This window comes from Stigmatopora nigra, chromosome 20 (assembly GCF_051989575.1).
Source record: "Stigmatopora nigra isolate UIUO_SnigA chromosome 20, RoL_Snig_1.1, whole genome shotgun sequence".
Classification (NCBI taxonomy): Eukaryota; Metazoa; Chordata; class Actinopteri; order Syngnathiformes; family Syngnathidae; genus Stigmatopora; species Stigmatopora nigra.
This window is the reverse complement of record NC_135527.1, coordinates 5462082-5479636: the sequence shown is the minus strand read 5'-3', so window position 1 is coordinate 5479636 and position 17555 is coordinate 5462082. Positions and strand designations below refer to the sequence as shown.

The 17555-nt window shown below is 34.7% G+C and overlaps 1 protein-coding gene across 1 annotated transcript in view; it reads right to left on the bottom strand.

Annotated features, from left to right (window-relative positions):
- Positions 1-17555, bottom strand: part of LOC144213945 (short transient receptor potential channel 5-like) — a 45119-nt gene that overhangs the window by 11221 nt on the left and 16343 nt on the right. The window contains exons 7-16 of the mRNA XM_077742669.1: positions 15272-15313; positions 14858-15211; positions 9373-9489; positions 9232-9294; positions 9016-9153; positions 8740-8946; positions 2008-2145; positions 1730-1928; positions 1503-1642; positions 654-854 (exon numbers count right to left, since the gene is read on the bottom strand). Of these exons, the coding sequence (XP_077598795.1) occupies positions 654-854; positions 1503-1642; positions 1730-1928; positions 2008-2145; positions 8740-8946; positions 9016-9153; positions 9232-9294; positions 9373-9489; positions 14858-15211; positions 15272-15313 (1599 nt within the window). The remainder of the gene's footprint in view (positions 1-653; positions 855-1502; positions 1643-1729; positions 1929-2007; positions 2146-8739; positions 8947-9015; positions 9154-9231; positions 9295-9372; positions 9490-14857; positions 15212-15271; positions 15314-17555) is intronic.

Genomic DNA, 17555 nt, shown 5'->3' with positions numbered 1-17555 from the left:
TATGTATGTATGTATGTATGTATGTATGTATGTATGTATGTATGTATGTATGCATATGTATGTATGTATGTATGTATGTATGTATGTATGTATGTATGTATGTATGTATGTATGTATGTATGTATGTATGTATGTATGTATGTATGTATGTATGTATGCATATATATGTATGTATGTATGTATGTATGTATGTATGTATGTATGCATATATATGTATGTATGTATGTATGTATGTATGTATGTATGTATGTATGCATATATATGTATATATGTATGTATGTATGTATGTATGTATGCATATATATGTATATATATATATATGTATGTATGTATGTATGTATATATGTGTGTGTATATATATATATATATATATATATATATATATATATATATATATATATATATATATATATATATATATATATATATATATATATATATATATATATATATATATACATATATATATATATATATATATATATATATATATATGTATAGTAAATAGGAGTAACCCTACTTCGCAGTTTTTTGTTTGCCGCGGCCATGTCTGGTCCACATGAACCGCGATAATCGAGGTATTACTGTAAAAATTTACACACTGACTGCACCCATTTAATAATGGAGCCACCATTTCTAATCTGTGCGCTTACCAAGCAGTAGATAAAGAGAAACTTGAGGATGTCTAGCAACATCCTCCCCAACGAAATCTGCAATGGTCCAAGGTGCGAGTTGGCTGTGAAGAGCGAGATGAGTCGCAGCGAGCTAAAGATGTTAGCGATGGCGAACAGAGCTTCGGCGATCAGCGTCGGGTGCCACATCTCCCACTCTTCCCTTGGCCGAGACGAATTGTACTGCGAGACACAAACCGGGACAGTCAACAAATGACACCCTCATGTCATCGGACTCCATTTTTAATTTTTTTCCGAGTGGGCGTTAACATAGACTAAACGGTGAAATGTAAATGCGCCAACTGCTGCTATGTTACTGTAATATGTGATGTCGTTTATGGGTGTGTGGGAGGGTGACCCGGCACCACCAGTAGTTCGCAGATGCTACAGATGGCTTGGCGTCTGCTAAGTGTGTCTTCAAACTGCAATTTTCTATCCAATAGAAAGCCACAATTCACATAGATAACAATGTGGTCTAGCACCCCGATTTGTTTGGTCTGCTAATCACAGGGTACAAGCAGACAACAACAAAAAAACATACACGCTCATACTCATAACTCAGGACAATTAAAATCGGTAAAAGAGGTAGCCTAGCATCTTTTTTGGGCGTGGTATTACCCGGAGAAAAGCCATAAATGCTTCTATATACGATTTTTTTTAGGTTAGAAAATCCCCCAACGTCATTACATTTCCTGTATTCGTACTTTTATTTTGAAATTATCGTGTGTCTAGCTCCTCATTGACTGAATATTTCTGCTGTGGTAATTGCGACTCCCTGGTACATCTTACCACTAGGGGGAGTCATAACAATCGCCAAATCATACGTCTTACCTTAACGTACGCCACTATTTTCAGCGAAATGGTTGCCAGGTAGAGCGAGTTCATGGCGAAATCCATCAGGTTCCACCAGTCGTGGATGTACTCGGTGAACCCCCCGTCCCACATTTCTTTAATCTCCGCCCAGATGAACCCTAAAAGATAAAAGTATCCATCATGTGAATCCAAGAAACTAGTTTTTCGGTTTATGGGAAGATCCTGAAGTGGTTTTGAGGACTTACCAAGCACCCACGGTAGAATCATCCATTCCACAATGGTGGGTGGCGGACCCTGCATGTGTAGGTTTGTGCGGGCAATATGTTGCGACGCCAAAAGGAGCAAGAAGAGGAATGTCAGGTAGGACGCCGTGTGACAGATGAATTTAATGAAGGGCTTCTTGATGAAACGGCCCAAGGCGCCTTTTGGAGCCAGTAAATATATCTAAACGCGGGAAAAAATAAAATAGATTTGGGTCAAGGAGTTAGTGGACTCGCCAATCTGGTTCTGGATGAATTCGTACCAATGACAAGACGGGGAAGAGGAGTCCGATGATGAAGCAGGTGACCAGTTTGACCACCCAGTGGCGCCGCCTCCAGCCTGGGAAGCCGTCGTACCAGAGGGTGGCTAACAGCTGTTGACAGTTGGGTTGCGCCACGAACTGCAAGGATAGAGGAGAGATACCTGATAAGTCCAAGTTTGTGATTGTCATCAACTCAAGTCTGTGTATTTAAACCCCGTGTTTTGGTGTTTGTTATTTAAGTTTTTTTTTTTTTTTGTTCATTTTGACCCAGTTTTTATGATTTGTATGACTGTATTTCATATTTTTTTTAGTGGCTAAGTCCAAGTTTGTTATTGTCATCAACTCAAGTCTGTGTATTTAAACCCTGTGTTTCGGTGTTCGTCATTTAAGTTTGTTTTTTTTGTTCATTTTGAAACAGTTTTCATGATTTGTATGTTATATATCATCATCATTTTTTAGTAGATAAGTCCAAGTTTGTGATTGTCATCAACCCAAGTCTGTGTATTTAAACCTCGTGTTTCGGTGTTCGTCATTTAAGTTTGTTTTTTTGTTCGTTTTGGCCCATTTTTAATGATCTGTATGATTATAATTCATTATCATTATTTAAGTAGCTAAGTCCAAGTTTGTGATTGTCATCAATCCAAGTCTGTGTATTTAAACCCCGTGTTTCGGTGTTCATCTTTTAAGTTTGTTTTTTTGTTCATTTTGACCCAGTTTTATGGTGTATATGATAATAATTCATTATCATTTTTTAGTAGCTAAGTCCAAGTTTGTGATTGTCATCAACTCAAGTCTGTGTATTTAAATCCTGTGTTTGGGTGTTTGTCATTTAAGTTTGTTTTTTTTTTGTTCATTTTGAGCATGTTTTTATGATTTATATGACTATATTTCATAATTTTTTTAGTCACTAAGTCCAAGTTTGTGATTGTCATCAACCCAAGTCTATGTGTATGTATTTAAACCCCGTGTTTCAGTGTTCTTCATTTAAGTTTGTATTTTTGTTCATTATGATCTGTATGATTATAATTCATTATCATTTTTTTAGTAGCTAAGTCCAAGTTTGTGATTGTCATCAACCCAAGTCTGTGTATTTGAACCCCGTGTTTCGGTGTTTGTCATTTAAGTTTGTATTTTTGTTCATTTTTTCACAGTTTTTACAATTTGTATGATTAGATTTCATCATATTTTTTTTAGTAGCCAAGTCCAAGCTTGTGATTGTCATCAACCCAAGTCTGTGTATTTAAACCCCGTGTTTCGGTGTTCGTCATTAAAGTTTGTTTTTTTGTTCATTTTGACCAAGTTTTTATGATTTGTATGATTATATTTCATATTTTTTTTATAACTATGTCCAAGTTTGTGATTGTCATCAACTCAAGTCGGTGTATTTAAATCCCGTGTTTCGGTGTTTGTCATTTAAGTTTGTTTTTTTGTTCATTTTGACCCAGTTGTCATGATTCGTATGATTATATTTCATAATATTTTATCAGCTAAGTCCATGCTTATGATTGTCATCAACCCAAGTCTGTGTATTTAAACCCCGTGTTTTGGTGTTTGTCATTTAAGTTTGTATTTTCGTTCATTTTGTCCCAGTTTTGATGATTTGTATGATTATATTTCATCAGTATTTTTTTAGTAGCAGTTTGCTAGTGGGCGTGGCTTTATTTTTGTAGTCGAACCTCTGATTGCAAACTTAAGCCCGTGTGCTGGAGCAAATCTCGGGTCGAAGGGACCCCACTTTCCTCTCGCTACTGGTTGGGTTTGCCGTTGTTATGGCAACAGTATGTTAATGAAGTGACTTGCGTTGCCAGTTTGGGAAGATGAAATTCCTGGCAGGCACTTTGCTGGGGACCAAAATGGAGCAGGACGGACTCATTTGTCTCTCTTTGAATAAATGTAATTAAGAAAAGCACCCATGCCGCCACTTCAGAGAGGTTTTTTTGTTTTCAGGAACCGATTGAGACGCTTGGCTCGCTGCAGTGGGACCAAAGTCCCTTTTGTCCATTCTTAATGGAGAGTTCTGATGACCTGCTGAGTTTATCATCGTAGAAAAACTTTTAATTTGAAATTTCTCTATGAAGCTGTTGGCTTCACATAAGGAAATGGAAGCATTTTGCGCGCTATAAGGCAAAATTTGTTGCATATACAAGATTATATATATATATATATATATATATATATATATATATATATATATATATATATATATATATATATATATATATATATATATATATATATATATATATATATATATATATATATATATATATATATATATATATATATATATATATATATATATATATATATATATATATATATATATATATATATATATATATATATATATATATATATATATATATATATATATATATATATATATATATATATATATATATATATATATAGAGAGAGAGAGAGAGAGAGAGAGAGATATACACACAAATACACACATACTTATCTGTATGTCTGTATGTATGTATATGTGTATGTATGTGTATATTTGTGTGTATAGATACGTGTGTATGTATGTATATGTGTGTATATATGTGTAAATTTGCGTGTGTGTATACGTGTGCATATATCTGTGTGTGCGTGAATGTGTGCATATATATATGTGTATATTTGTATAAGTATGTGTGTATTTGTGTGTGTATATATATATATATATATATATATATATATATATATATATATATATATATATATACATATATATATATATGTATACACACACAAATACACACATACTTGTGCATATATACACACATTCACGCACACAGATACACATGTATACACACACGCAAATTTACACATATATACACACATACACATACATACACATATACATACATACACACGTATCTATACACACAAATATACACATACATATACATACACATATACATACATACACACGTATCTATACACACAAATATACACATACATATACAAACACATATACATACATACAGACACGTATCTATACACACACAAATACACACACATTCACATACATACACATGTATATACACACGCAAGTACTAATCCATATCAATATTGCTTACCCAAACATTTATTACACATTATATTTTCGTGGCTTCAATTGTTCACCTCAAGGCGAAAAAGAAAAGTTAGATGGAGCTAATATTCTGAATCCGTTTGTCTTTTTACGAGCTTTGAAGTGATGTTTATCACTCCACTGCATTCATTCGCATGAGTGCCTTAATTATTGAAGGTAAATGGCAGCGTTCGTTTTAAACAGAGCATGAATAATACTACTACACACTGTACTTTGTGCATAGTCGAAGCCATTTTCTTGGTCCCACCTTGCACCTTATATTTGCATGAGTATATATCTGTATATTTGCATGAGTATATATCTGTGTATTTGTGTGTATATGAGTGAGTGTGCGTATGTCTGTGAGTGTGTGTATGTGTGTGAATATACGTGTATTATATGTATACATATATGGATATATACAGATATTAAATGCAAGATGAGGTGCAGCTGGTGAGCGCAAAAGGTTCCATGTGAGGCTGATTGGCCACAACAGAAGGCGCCATGCACCATCAACAGGTGACATGAATTAAAAATCAGGACAAGAGCGAGAAGGAAACAAATTGTGAGCTACAAATCTGTCAAAGCGAACAACAAAACAACAAAATACAAACAAAACATAAAAGACAACTCATACGGGCGGCCAGATTGATTGGATGGAATTAAAGTGCCAAACAACCGCGCCATTTTAGATTGCATTTTCTATGCGTTTTAAAATAAGAGAAGATCGAATGATAAAATTCAGGTCAAAAATGTAACCCACACTTTGTTTATACCATAATTTACCCCTTTTACCACCTTTGTGTATAAGCCATATCCTTAAAAATAAGAGTAAAAAATAAAAATACAATTTATTTAACAAAATGTTAGGATATCTCACGTATAAGCCACCCTCTGTTTTACAATTTTTACCTCCATATTCATAGTTTTAATAGGGAGTACAACTGTGTAACTTTAAAGGCAAAATCTTTTTAAAAAATCATTTCATGTGGTATTTTTAAGATATTTTATGAATCAAAAGCACATTATTCAGGTCAATATCATCAGAAATTAATTCATCCACTGTTGTATTCTTACTGCAAAACAGAAAATAACCACAAATAGTCAATGTTAATTGACCGACATTTACTGGTGAAAAACAGAATAGCAAATCTTGTGCAAATATAAACCTTACCCTTGATGGAATCATAATTTTTTTGATTGAAAAATACGGCTTATATGCGAGAAAATACAGTAATTAATTGACAAATTCGCCCTATTTTTTCTTTTTTAGTGACCCAAATTTTCTCAATTTTATTCGTCACATTTTTTAATCAATTCCATCATTGTTTATTTGTGTATTTTCAGGGGGATTTTCCATGTACGAATTATCATCGCACTTAGACAAATTAAAAAAGGACGTCATGTGACCAGTACAACCAGGAAATATGTCCATAGCGGTCTAGTTTAGACGTTTATAGACTTCAAAATACATTTGCCTTAGCATTTTATCTGTTTATCTTTTCTCTATTTTGAAATAAATGACCATTTTGACTGCATTTTTTAGTTACAAATACGGCTTATATGCGAGTAAATACAGTAAATTTTTAATGCAATCAATCTGGCAGTGGGAAAAGACCCTCCGGCGACCCCTTTTGGCAAACACTAACGAACACTAGGACCAAAAAGCGTGGAGTGTTTGAAACGTCCTCCGCATCGTTTTTCGTTGAATATGTCCACGTGTCCACGTGTCCACGCTACACAATGACAGACAATCACAGGATTGCATAAAGCGCCCCGGAATGGCGGCACTTAGCGCGACCTCCGCCATGTGGAAAAAGACCCTTGCGGAAAAAAAACGGACCCCAAACAACGAGGCGTTGAAATAAAAGCGCAGAAAGATAAAAGACGGTGGCGGGGACGTGATGTAATATACCTTCCTGAAATGCCCTCACGCCATAGTACTAAGCTGAGCTAACGAGCTGTCCGTTGTCATGGATACGGCATATCACATGGCTGTTTTGAGAAAAATAGTTGATTGGCCCGAATATAAGACGGTGTTTTTTTTGCATTGAAATAAGATTGAAAAAGTGTTGGTCGTCTTATATTCGGGGTCGAAATGTTATACCTATTTACAATGCTAGATGGCGGCAGATATCTTTAAAGTGAATGCGGAATTTAAAGGAATTTGGTTGGTTTTATTGAAATAGATTGGTTCATTTAAATTTAAAAATAAAAAGGCATTTATTTACAAATGGGATTGCTATTTTTATCAATTATTTTAATGGTCAGATATGATTTTGCATGATTTGAATATATTTCTCTCAAATATATTGTTTAGTATCGTTTGTTTCAGAGGAAAAATGTTATTTTGTGCATAAAAATTGAATTTGGTGTTGACAAACTTAAATTTGGAAAAAGTGTGGGTCGTCTTATATTCGGGGTCTGGACGTTATACCTATTTTCAAAGCTAGATGGCGGCAGATATCTTTAAAAAATGCGGAATTTAAAGCAATTTTGTTTTTTTTAATCACAGTTGATTGGTTCATTTACATTTAAAAACAAAAAAGCCATTCATTTACAAATGTGTCTCAAACTTAGTTTACATATTTAAATGTTCAGATATTATGATATGATTTTGCATGATTTGAATATATAATATATATCACAATCAAATATATTGTTTTATAATTTATTTCAGAAAAAAATCATTAATTTATGTAATAAAATTAATTTGGTGTTCCAAAACTAAAATTTTCGTCTTATATTCGGGGTCTAGACGTTATACCTATTTTCAAAGCTAGATGGCGGCATATATCTCAAAAGTGAATGTGGAATTATAGCAATTTGTAGATGGGTTCGTTTACATTTATAAAAATACTTTGTGAATAAATATTGAATTTGGTGTTCCAAATGTCTTTTTTCAAACTTGAATCGTCTTATATTCGGGTATTCCTTATTTGTGTATATTCTTCTTCTAAGTTCTTCTTTAATAGTCGATATGGAGGTGAAAATTGTGAATCAGGGGACGTATTATACGAGAGAAATTGTAAAATTCAATGATTTTAAGGCAATTTTTAACGGTATGGCTTATACGCAAGAAAATACATATTTTTTATATCTCTCTGGCAACCAAAACCCAGTTTTTAGGCTATACTTTTACTCTAGTGTGACTTATTCATATTTTTTCCTCTCCATTATGTATCCCTTGGCTAATTTGATGTATTCTCATCTGCGACTTATAGTCCGTAAAATACACCATCGACCTTTTTACCAAATAAAAAATAAAAAAAATCGAAACTTTAAATTAACTTACGATTAGATCAACTATTATGGATTCACCAAATATATGAAAAGGTTATAGTTTAGGAGCAATAATACAAATAAATATGAAATGGAGAAAATTCAAGTCACTATATGACTAGCCACTAGGGGCAGTGTATATATTTAGGAGTCAAATAACAGTACATAGGTTTTGGTCGAAATACAGCCAATAAAAATATGTTTTTCCATTGTGATATCCTGTTATTGTTGTTTTTTTTTCATTGTTTGGAACAAATTAATTTGAATTTAGTTATTATCTATGGGAACATTTGATTTGAGATATGAGTAAATTGACCTACAAGCTTGTATCTCAAGGTAAATACATTTTTTCGTCCTTTTACGAATGTGAATGAAGTTTAATTTACCTCTTTTTGGTGGTATTTGATGGCCAGTTTGAGTTTGGCCAGATCGTGGCATTGTCGGGGGTCCAATTCTTCACTCTGGTCGCTATCCCGGTGGTTAAGAATGGTCTCCAGTTCTCGAGAACTCCTAGCCTGGTCTAGAAGATCTTTGGCGAAACGTTTGCACTGTTGGGACAGTTCTTCGTACTCCTGTCGGAACTCGTTCTCCACCTGTGGATTTTAGCGTAACGTTAATAGACCGTGAACCCAAAAACCGAGTACGAAAAAAACCCAAAAAACCTTGCTGAGTTCTTTCAGTTCCCAACCCAGTCGGAAAGCCGTCAAAATGGGGTCTTCACTGGACAGGGCGATGAGTGAGGGGGACGCTAAAGCCTTGTAGATGTTTAGCCGAGACCGGGAGTGCCGGAGACTGTCCACCTGTGATCGAGATGAAAACCTGGTCTAAGCATTCGGTTCGGTTTTTGGGGGATTTTGGATTCTGGTTGGAGAATGTACTTCTGAACTGGAGACGCATTCTACGCAGTCGCATCGGATCTGGTGAGGTCTGGGGATGGTGACCTATGGGAACAGGAATGACGTGGTGGGAATTAAACATGGCCGCTTTTGCTTGGGTTTTTTTTTCGGAATGGTCGTTACCTTTCTCTGGACCAGGAGTTTGATGATTTCGTAGTTGTTGGTGTGGGCGGCCAGCATGATAGGGGTGATGTCGGGGGTGAATTCGGAAAACTGGCTGTCCATCATCAGCGAGGGAACCTGCGGGACAACATGGCCGACATGAAAAAACAATATTGGAAGCAATTCGGTTTTAGTGTGGGTTTATTTGGGGATTTGTTTGTTTCAAGATATACTTTTCAGGAAGGTAATCTTCTATGGGCTACGGCACAGGTGTCAAAGTGGCGGCCCGGGGGCCAAATCTGGCCCGCCGGATCATTTTGTGTGGGCCGGGAAAGTCAATTATGGAGGCCGACTTTCTGTTTTAGGATCAAATTAAAATGAAGAGTATAGATGTATATTAGATTTTCTGATTTTCCCCCTTTTAAATCAATAATTGTAATTTTTTAATCAACTTTTTTCTGTGTTTTTAGTTCAAAAATCATTTTGTAAAATTCTAAAAATATATTTAAAAAAAATCTAAAATATTTAATCCAGTTCAGTTTTAGGATCAAATTAAAATGAAGAGTATAGACGTATATTAAATTTCCTTATTTTCCCCCTTTTAAATCAATCATTGTTATTTTTCAATCCATTTTTCTATGTTTTTAGTTCAAAAATAATTTTGTAAAATCTAAAAACAATTTAAAAAAAGCTAAAATAAACATTGTTTTAGATCTATAAAAAACGGAATCTTCCGCGCTTTTAATCCAGTTCTTTTAATCCTCCTTTAAAACTCATTCTGGGAGTGGCCAACACATTGGGGGAGGAGCCAATCTTCTAGGGGGGAGGAGTCAACCTATGGATGGAGGGTTGTTGAGACGTCTCTTTACCAAGAAAAGTTATCTGTTCATAATCAAGGGAATGACTTGACAAGCCGCTGTGATTGGCCGAGGTTGACAATATTCATTTTTTATGGGCCTGCGACTTATATATGTATATTGTTTTTTGTCCGCTCCCATAAAACACAAAAAAAAACTGCGCTGAATCGCATCAGCTGGCAAAATAGAGTGTGACGAGTAGACACGCAGTCTTTCATCTCTCCGTGGGGGTGCCGAACCTCCACTTGTCCTTTTCATCTGACTGCCACTCGCTCCATTTCCTGTCCCCCCACCCCCCCCCCCCCCACCCCCGCCGCGTCCTCCTCTTCACACCCGCATCCTCATGCGAGATTCCGCTCTCCTCGTCTAACCCGCCGCTTCCCATCAACCCCCTCTGAAGCCCCGCCTTCTTTATCTCATCTAGCACTTTTCTCCGGATGTGATTAGGACTGAGAGAACAGCTGCCCCAGGTGGGAACCCATGCAAACACACATTCACACACAGACACACACACACATACACACACACACACACACACACACAAAGACACACAGACACATTAATGCAAATTCTCAATATATCTAAATATGTATTAAGTCTAAATCCTAATCATAAATTCTAACTCTAAATATTATAATTAAATATTCAATCTAAATGCTAAATTTAAATGATATTATATCTAAATTCTAAACCAAAATATATCTGAATAATAAAACTAAACCCTAGATAGAAAAACAAAATGTAAATATTAAATCTAAATCTTAAATCTAATTATTATATGTAAATATTAAATCTAAATTCAAAATCTAAATATATGTAAATATTAAATCTAAATTGTAAATTTAAATATTATATCTAAATTTTAAAGGTTAGTTGAATTATATCTAAATATTGAAAATAACCCTAAATATAAATCTGAAATCTAAATATCATATCAAAATATTAAATCTATATAGTAGAAAGATAGAAAAACTAAATCTAAATATTAAATCTAAATCTTAAATCTAAATATTATATATAAATATTAAATCTAAATTCAAAATCTAAATATATCTAAATATTAAATCTAAATTCAAAATCTAAATATATCTAAATATTAAATCTAAATTGTAAATTTAAATATTATACCTAAATATTAAATGTTAGTTCAAATATATCTAAATATTGAAAATAAACCCTAAATATAAATCTGAAATCTAAATATCATATCTAAATATTAAATCTATAAAGTGCATCTAAATATTTTATCTAAGTATTAAATCTAAATTCAAAATCTAAATATTATATCTAAATATTAAATCTAAATTCAAAATCTAAATATATCTAAATATTAAATCTAAATTCAAAATCTAAATATATCTAAATAATAAATCTAAATTGTAAATTTAAATATTATATCTGAATATTAAATGTTAGTTCAAATATATCTAAATATTGAAAATGAACCCTAAATATAAATCTGAAATCGAAATATCATATCTAAATATTAAATATATATAGTGCATCTAAATATTTTATCTAAGTATTAAATCTAAATTCAAAATCTAAATATTATATCTAAATATTAAATCTAAATATATCTAAATAAAAAAACTAAACCCTAAAAAGAAATCCGAAATCAAAATATTATATCCACATATTATATTGTAAATATTAAATCTAAATCCTAAATCCAAATGTTATATATAAATATTAAAATTAAATCCTAAACACAAAATCTTAATAATTCTGGATATTAAAACTAAACTCCAAAATATTAAATCTAACCATAAATTTAAATTATATATAAATATTATATCCACATCTCATATCTAAACATTATATCTAAATATTACAACTAAATCCTAAAGACAAATTCTACATCTAATTATTATATCTAAATCTTCAATCTAAATCCCAAACACATTTAAATATTAATACAAAACCCTAAATAAAAAAATCCAAAATCCAAACATCATATCTAAATAATAAATCCAAATCGTAAATGTAAACACTAATCCTCCATCTAAATATTATATCTAATTCTTCAATCTAAATCCCACATCTAAATATTATATCTAAATATTAAAACTAAATTAGTGTCACCATAGAAACTAAATCCTAAACACAAATTCCAAATCTAAATATTATATGTAATAAGGGGGGAATTATTATATATAATAATTCATATAATAATATTTGAAATAGAAAATGAACATATAAATATAAAGAAAATGTTGTAACCCAGCAAAACAAAACTTAACAAAACAGGCGCCACACACACACACACACACACACACACACACACACACACACACACACACACACACACACACTTCTAACATCAAAGAAAAAGCCTTTCCTCATTTATGTCTTTTTCTGGCTTCCCTCATATTTCATCTTTTTCATTTGCTCATCAAAAGGTTTTACTTTTGCAACTTTTCACAAGCTTGTTCACCACAAATGTTAAAAAAATATATTTTTAACCAAAATAAGGTTGCAAAACAATAGTTTTAACATGAAAATTTCACAGTGAATAACATTTTTCACCCAATGTGGTAAATGACGGTATTTTAGTTGTAATTCCTTGCATTTGAAATGGTTTTTAAATCATTTTTATACATTTATTAGGTTCGCGTGGGGTGCTGGAGCCTATCACAGTTAACTGCAAACACCAGGCATGATTCCCTTTATTGTCCGCCAGCCAATCGCACGACAACCATTCATGCTAACACTCATAGCTAAGCAATTAAGAGTGTTCAACCAGCTAGCCTAGCATGGATGCTATTGGGATGTGGGAAGAAACCGGAGTACCCAAAGAAAACCCACCTAAATCCACACAGGTAGGTCCGAAACTGGGATTGAAACCTTGATCTCTTAACTATGACCCAAGGCGCTAACCACTCATAGCTAGGTAAAATTTAAACTGTCCAACAAGCTAGCCTAGCATGGAATGTAGGAGGAATCCAGAGTACCCAAAGAAAACCCACTCAAGTTCATATAGGGAAGTTCAAAGCTGAATTTGGAACCTCAATCTCTTAACTGTGACCCGAGGCGCTAACCACTCATAGCTAGGTAAAATTTAAACTGTAGGTGGAATCTGGAGTACCCGAAGAAAACCCACTCAAGTCCACTTAGGGAAGTTCAAACCTGAATTTGAAACCTCGATCTCTTAACTGTGACCCGAGGCACTAACCACTCATAGCTAGGTAAAATTTAAACTGTAGGTGGAATCTGGAGTACCCGAAGAAAACCCACTCAAGTCCATATAGGGAAGTTCAAACCTGAATTTGAAACATCGATCTCTGAACTATGACCCGAGGCGCTAACCACTCTTAGCTAGGTAAAATGTAGACTATCCAACTAGCTAGCCTATTATAGGATGTAGGTGGAATCCAGAGTACCCAAAGAAAACCCACTAAAGTCAACATAGGGAAGTCCGAACCTAAATTTGAGACCTCGATCTCTTAACTTTGACACGAGGCGCCAACCACTCATAGCTAGGTAAAATTTAGACTTTCCAACCAGATGGCCTAGTATGGGCTCTAGGTGGAATCTGGAGTACCCGAAGAAAACCCACTAAAGTCCACAAAGGGAAGTTCAAACCTAAATTTGAAACCTCGCTCTCTTACCTGTGAGCTAAGGCGCTAACCACTCATAGCTAAGTAAAATTTAGACTGTAGGTGGAATCTGGAATACCCAAAGAAAACCCACTAAAGTCAACATAGGGAAGTCCGAACCTAAATTTGAAACCTCCATCTCTTAACTGTGACCTGAGGGGCTAACCACTCATAGCTAGATAAAATTTATACTGTAGGTGGAATCTGGAGTACCCGAAGAAAACCCACCCAAGCCCACATAGGGAATTCCGAACCTAAATTTGAAACCTCGATCTCTTAACTGTGACCTGAGGCGCTAACCACTCATTGCTAGGTAAAATTTATACTGTAGGTGGAATCTGGAGTACCCGAAGAAAACCCACTCAAGTCCATATAGGGAAGTTCAAACCTGAATTTGAAACCTTGATCTCTTAACTGTGACACGAGGCGCTAGCCATCATAGCTTGGTAAAATTTAGACTGTATGTGGAATCTGGAGTACCCGAAGAAAACCCACTAAAGTCAACATAGGGAAGTCCGAACCTAAATTAGAAACGTCGCTCTCTTAACTGTGACCCGAGGCGCTAACCACTCTTCGCTAGGTAAAATTTAGACTGTAGATGGAATCTGGAGTACCCGAAGAAAACCCACTCAAGTCCACATAGGGAAGTCCGAACCTAAATTTGAAACCTGGATCTCTTAACTGTGACCCGAGGCGCTAACCACTCTTCGCTAGGTAAAATTTAGACTGTAGATGGAATCTGGAGTACCCGAAGAAAACCCACTCAAGTCCATATAGGGAAGTTCAAACCTAGATTTGAAACCTCGCTCTCTTACCTGTGAGCCAAGGCGCTAACCACTCATAGCTAAGTAAAATTTAGACTGTAGGTGGAATCTGGAGTACCCAAAGAAAACCCACTCAAGTCCATATAGGGAAGTCCAAACCTAAATATGAAACCTTGATCTCAGAACTATCACCCAAGGCACTAACCACAAAAAAATAGCGCTAAACTAGCTAGCGCTACCTTAAAAAAACAAACAAACCATTGGCTTAAGAAGTAACTCCGCCTACCTGTTTCTCGCCGCTGGGGCGTCGGTGCGACAGCAGCAACTCCACCGCGCCCACCACCTCCTTCCTGATGGCGTAGAGGAGGGCGTCGCCCGTGTAGATACCGTGATCGAGGAGAAGCTCCATGATTTCCAGGTTCTCGTTCTCGATGGCGATGAGCAACGCGCTACGGCCCAACGGATCCAGACAGTTGACGTCCATGTTGTAGTAGACCTCGGCTTCCCGCAGGGCGTGCTTAACGCCGGCATAGTCGCCCTTCTCTACCGCCGTCAGGTAGGCGCGCTCCTCCGCCGACAGCTCCACCTCGGCCCGCACGATCTGCAGCGGGATGCGGTCGCGGTACGGCGAGTAGGTCGCCTTGGGGGAACAAAATGGCCGTGAATCTGGACTTTAGACCACCCGGGTGGTTGGACTCACCTTCTTGTAGTAGAGCTGAGTCATGGGATTCATTTGGACAATCTGGAAAATACACAAAATGTACATCAAAATAAGAATCACAACTACTATAACTACTACAGTTGTGGCTGTATAACACCCTCCTCCTACAAACCCTCCTACTACCACTACAGTTCCGCTTAGTGGATGTATAACTGCCATAGTACCTCCTCCTACTACAGCTACTGCTCCCACTACCACTACTACTCCTAGTACCACCACCACGACCCTTACTAGTACCCCTCCTACTACTGCCACTACCACTATAGTTCCTCTTAGTAGATGTATAACCATGACCGGACGTTTGGTCGCCTGGACGTTTGGTCGCTGGACATTTGGTCGCCCAGGTGAATATAATTTTGAGAGCCGGTCTTAACAGTAGATATTTATATATTAAGTTCTCTCATGAATATAATTTTGAGAGCCCATTTCAACAGTAAACTCACTGTCATGTTGTCAAACATCTGGCGACTAAATGTCCAGGCGACCAAACGTCCGGCGACCAAACGTCCAGTGACCAAAGGAGTACCCTTCAGCTCCATCTAAGTGTATGTACAGCACAACTGTCTACTACAACTACTACTACCACTATTACCACTACCACCACTACTACCACTACTACCACTACTACTACCACTACTACTACCACTACTACCACTACTACAACCACTACTGCTACCACTACTACTACCACTGCTACCATTACTACCACTACAGCTCCAACCTGTGGATGTAGAATACCCCCATTACTACAACTACTACAATTTCATATAGTAGATTTATAACATACTCCACTACTACTACTACAGTTCAATCTATTGGATATATAACCACCCCATTAGTACTACTACAACTTCATATAGTAGATTTACAGTACACACTCCTCTACTACTACAACAGCTCCATCTAATGGATGTATAGCACCCCCACCATTTCCATTTCTACAAATTCATATAGTAGATATATAACACAATCCTCAACTACTACTACTATCACTACTACTAAAGCTCCAACAAGTGGGTTTATAACACAACCCCCTACTACTACTACAGCACCATCTAATGGAAGTATAACACCCCCACCATTACCACCACTACAACTTCATATAGTAGATATATAACACAATCCTCTACTAATACTACACCACAACCGCATTTTATAATCTGATGCGCCTTATATGTCAAACAAATTCTAAAATAGTGTAGAAATTAAGGTATAGAAGTAAACTGAAGTTGACCGACTTTCCATTGTGGAGAAGAGATTTAAATCTGCAGGTTTGCGGACTGAATGACTACAAAGTACTACGTTGGACGAAAACGGCTGGCGGACGGCCCGATGCGGAATGCAGATTCCCGGAAAATCTGCATGCTGCGGCGGGACAATTTATGCTGACTCTTTTACAGCATTGCAGATAAAACTCGCTGCTTGCCTTTGATCTGCCTCGTTCACTCCTTGACTTCAATATGGCGTCTTAAAATATTTGAAAAGATGACGTTTGGGGTCTAGGAACGGGAAAATGTCCTTTTCCAACATGTCGCCAGAATGGGGACGGTGAGATATTTTTTGCCAAGAGGACGAACGGACAAGTTTTATTTAATTTATAGATTTTTTTATTTGAACAATAAGTAAATGTGCAATTTAACTACTGTCACCTTTAGTCTATAGATTATTTTTTACATTAAAACGTATTATTATTTTTATTTTTACTAAAAACATATTATTATAATTATAATTTTACTACAAACATATTATTATTATTATTTTTTTTTTTACTAAAAACATTTTATTATTTCTTCTAAAAACATTTTATTATTTCTTCTAAAAACATATTATTATAATTTTCACTAAAAAACATATTATTATTATTATTATTATTATTACTAAAAACATATTATTCTTATTATTTTTACTAAAAACATATTATTATTATTATTATTATTTTTACTAAAAACATACTATTAATATTATTATTATTATTATTATTAGTAGTAGTAGTAGTATTTTTACTAAAACATATTATTATTATTATTATTATTATTATTATTATTATTATTATTATTATTATTATTATTATTATTATTATTATTATTATTATTATCATTATTATTATTATTATTATTATTATTATTATTATTATTATTATTATTATTAGTAGTAGTAGTAGTAGTAGTAGTAGTAGTAGTAGTAGTAGTAGTAGTAGTAGTAGTAGTATTAGTATTAGTATTAGTATTAGTATTAGTATTAGTATTAGTATTAGTATTAGTAT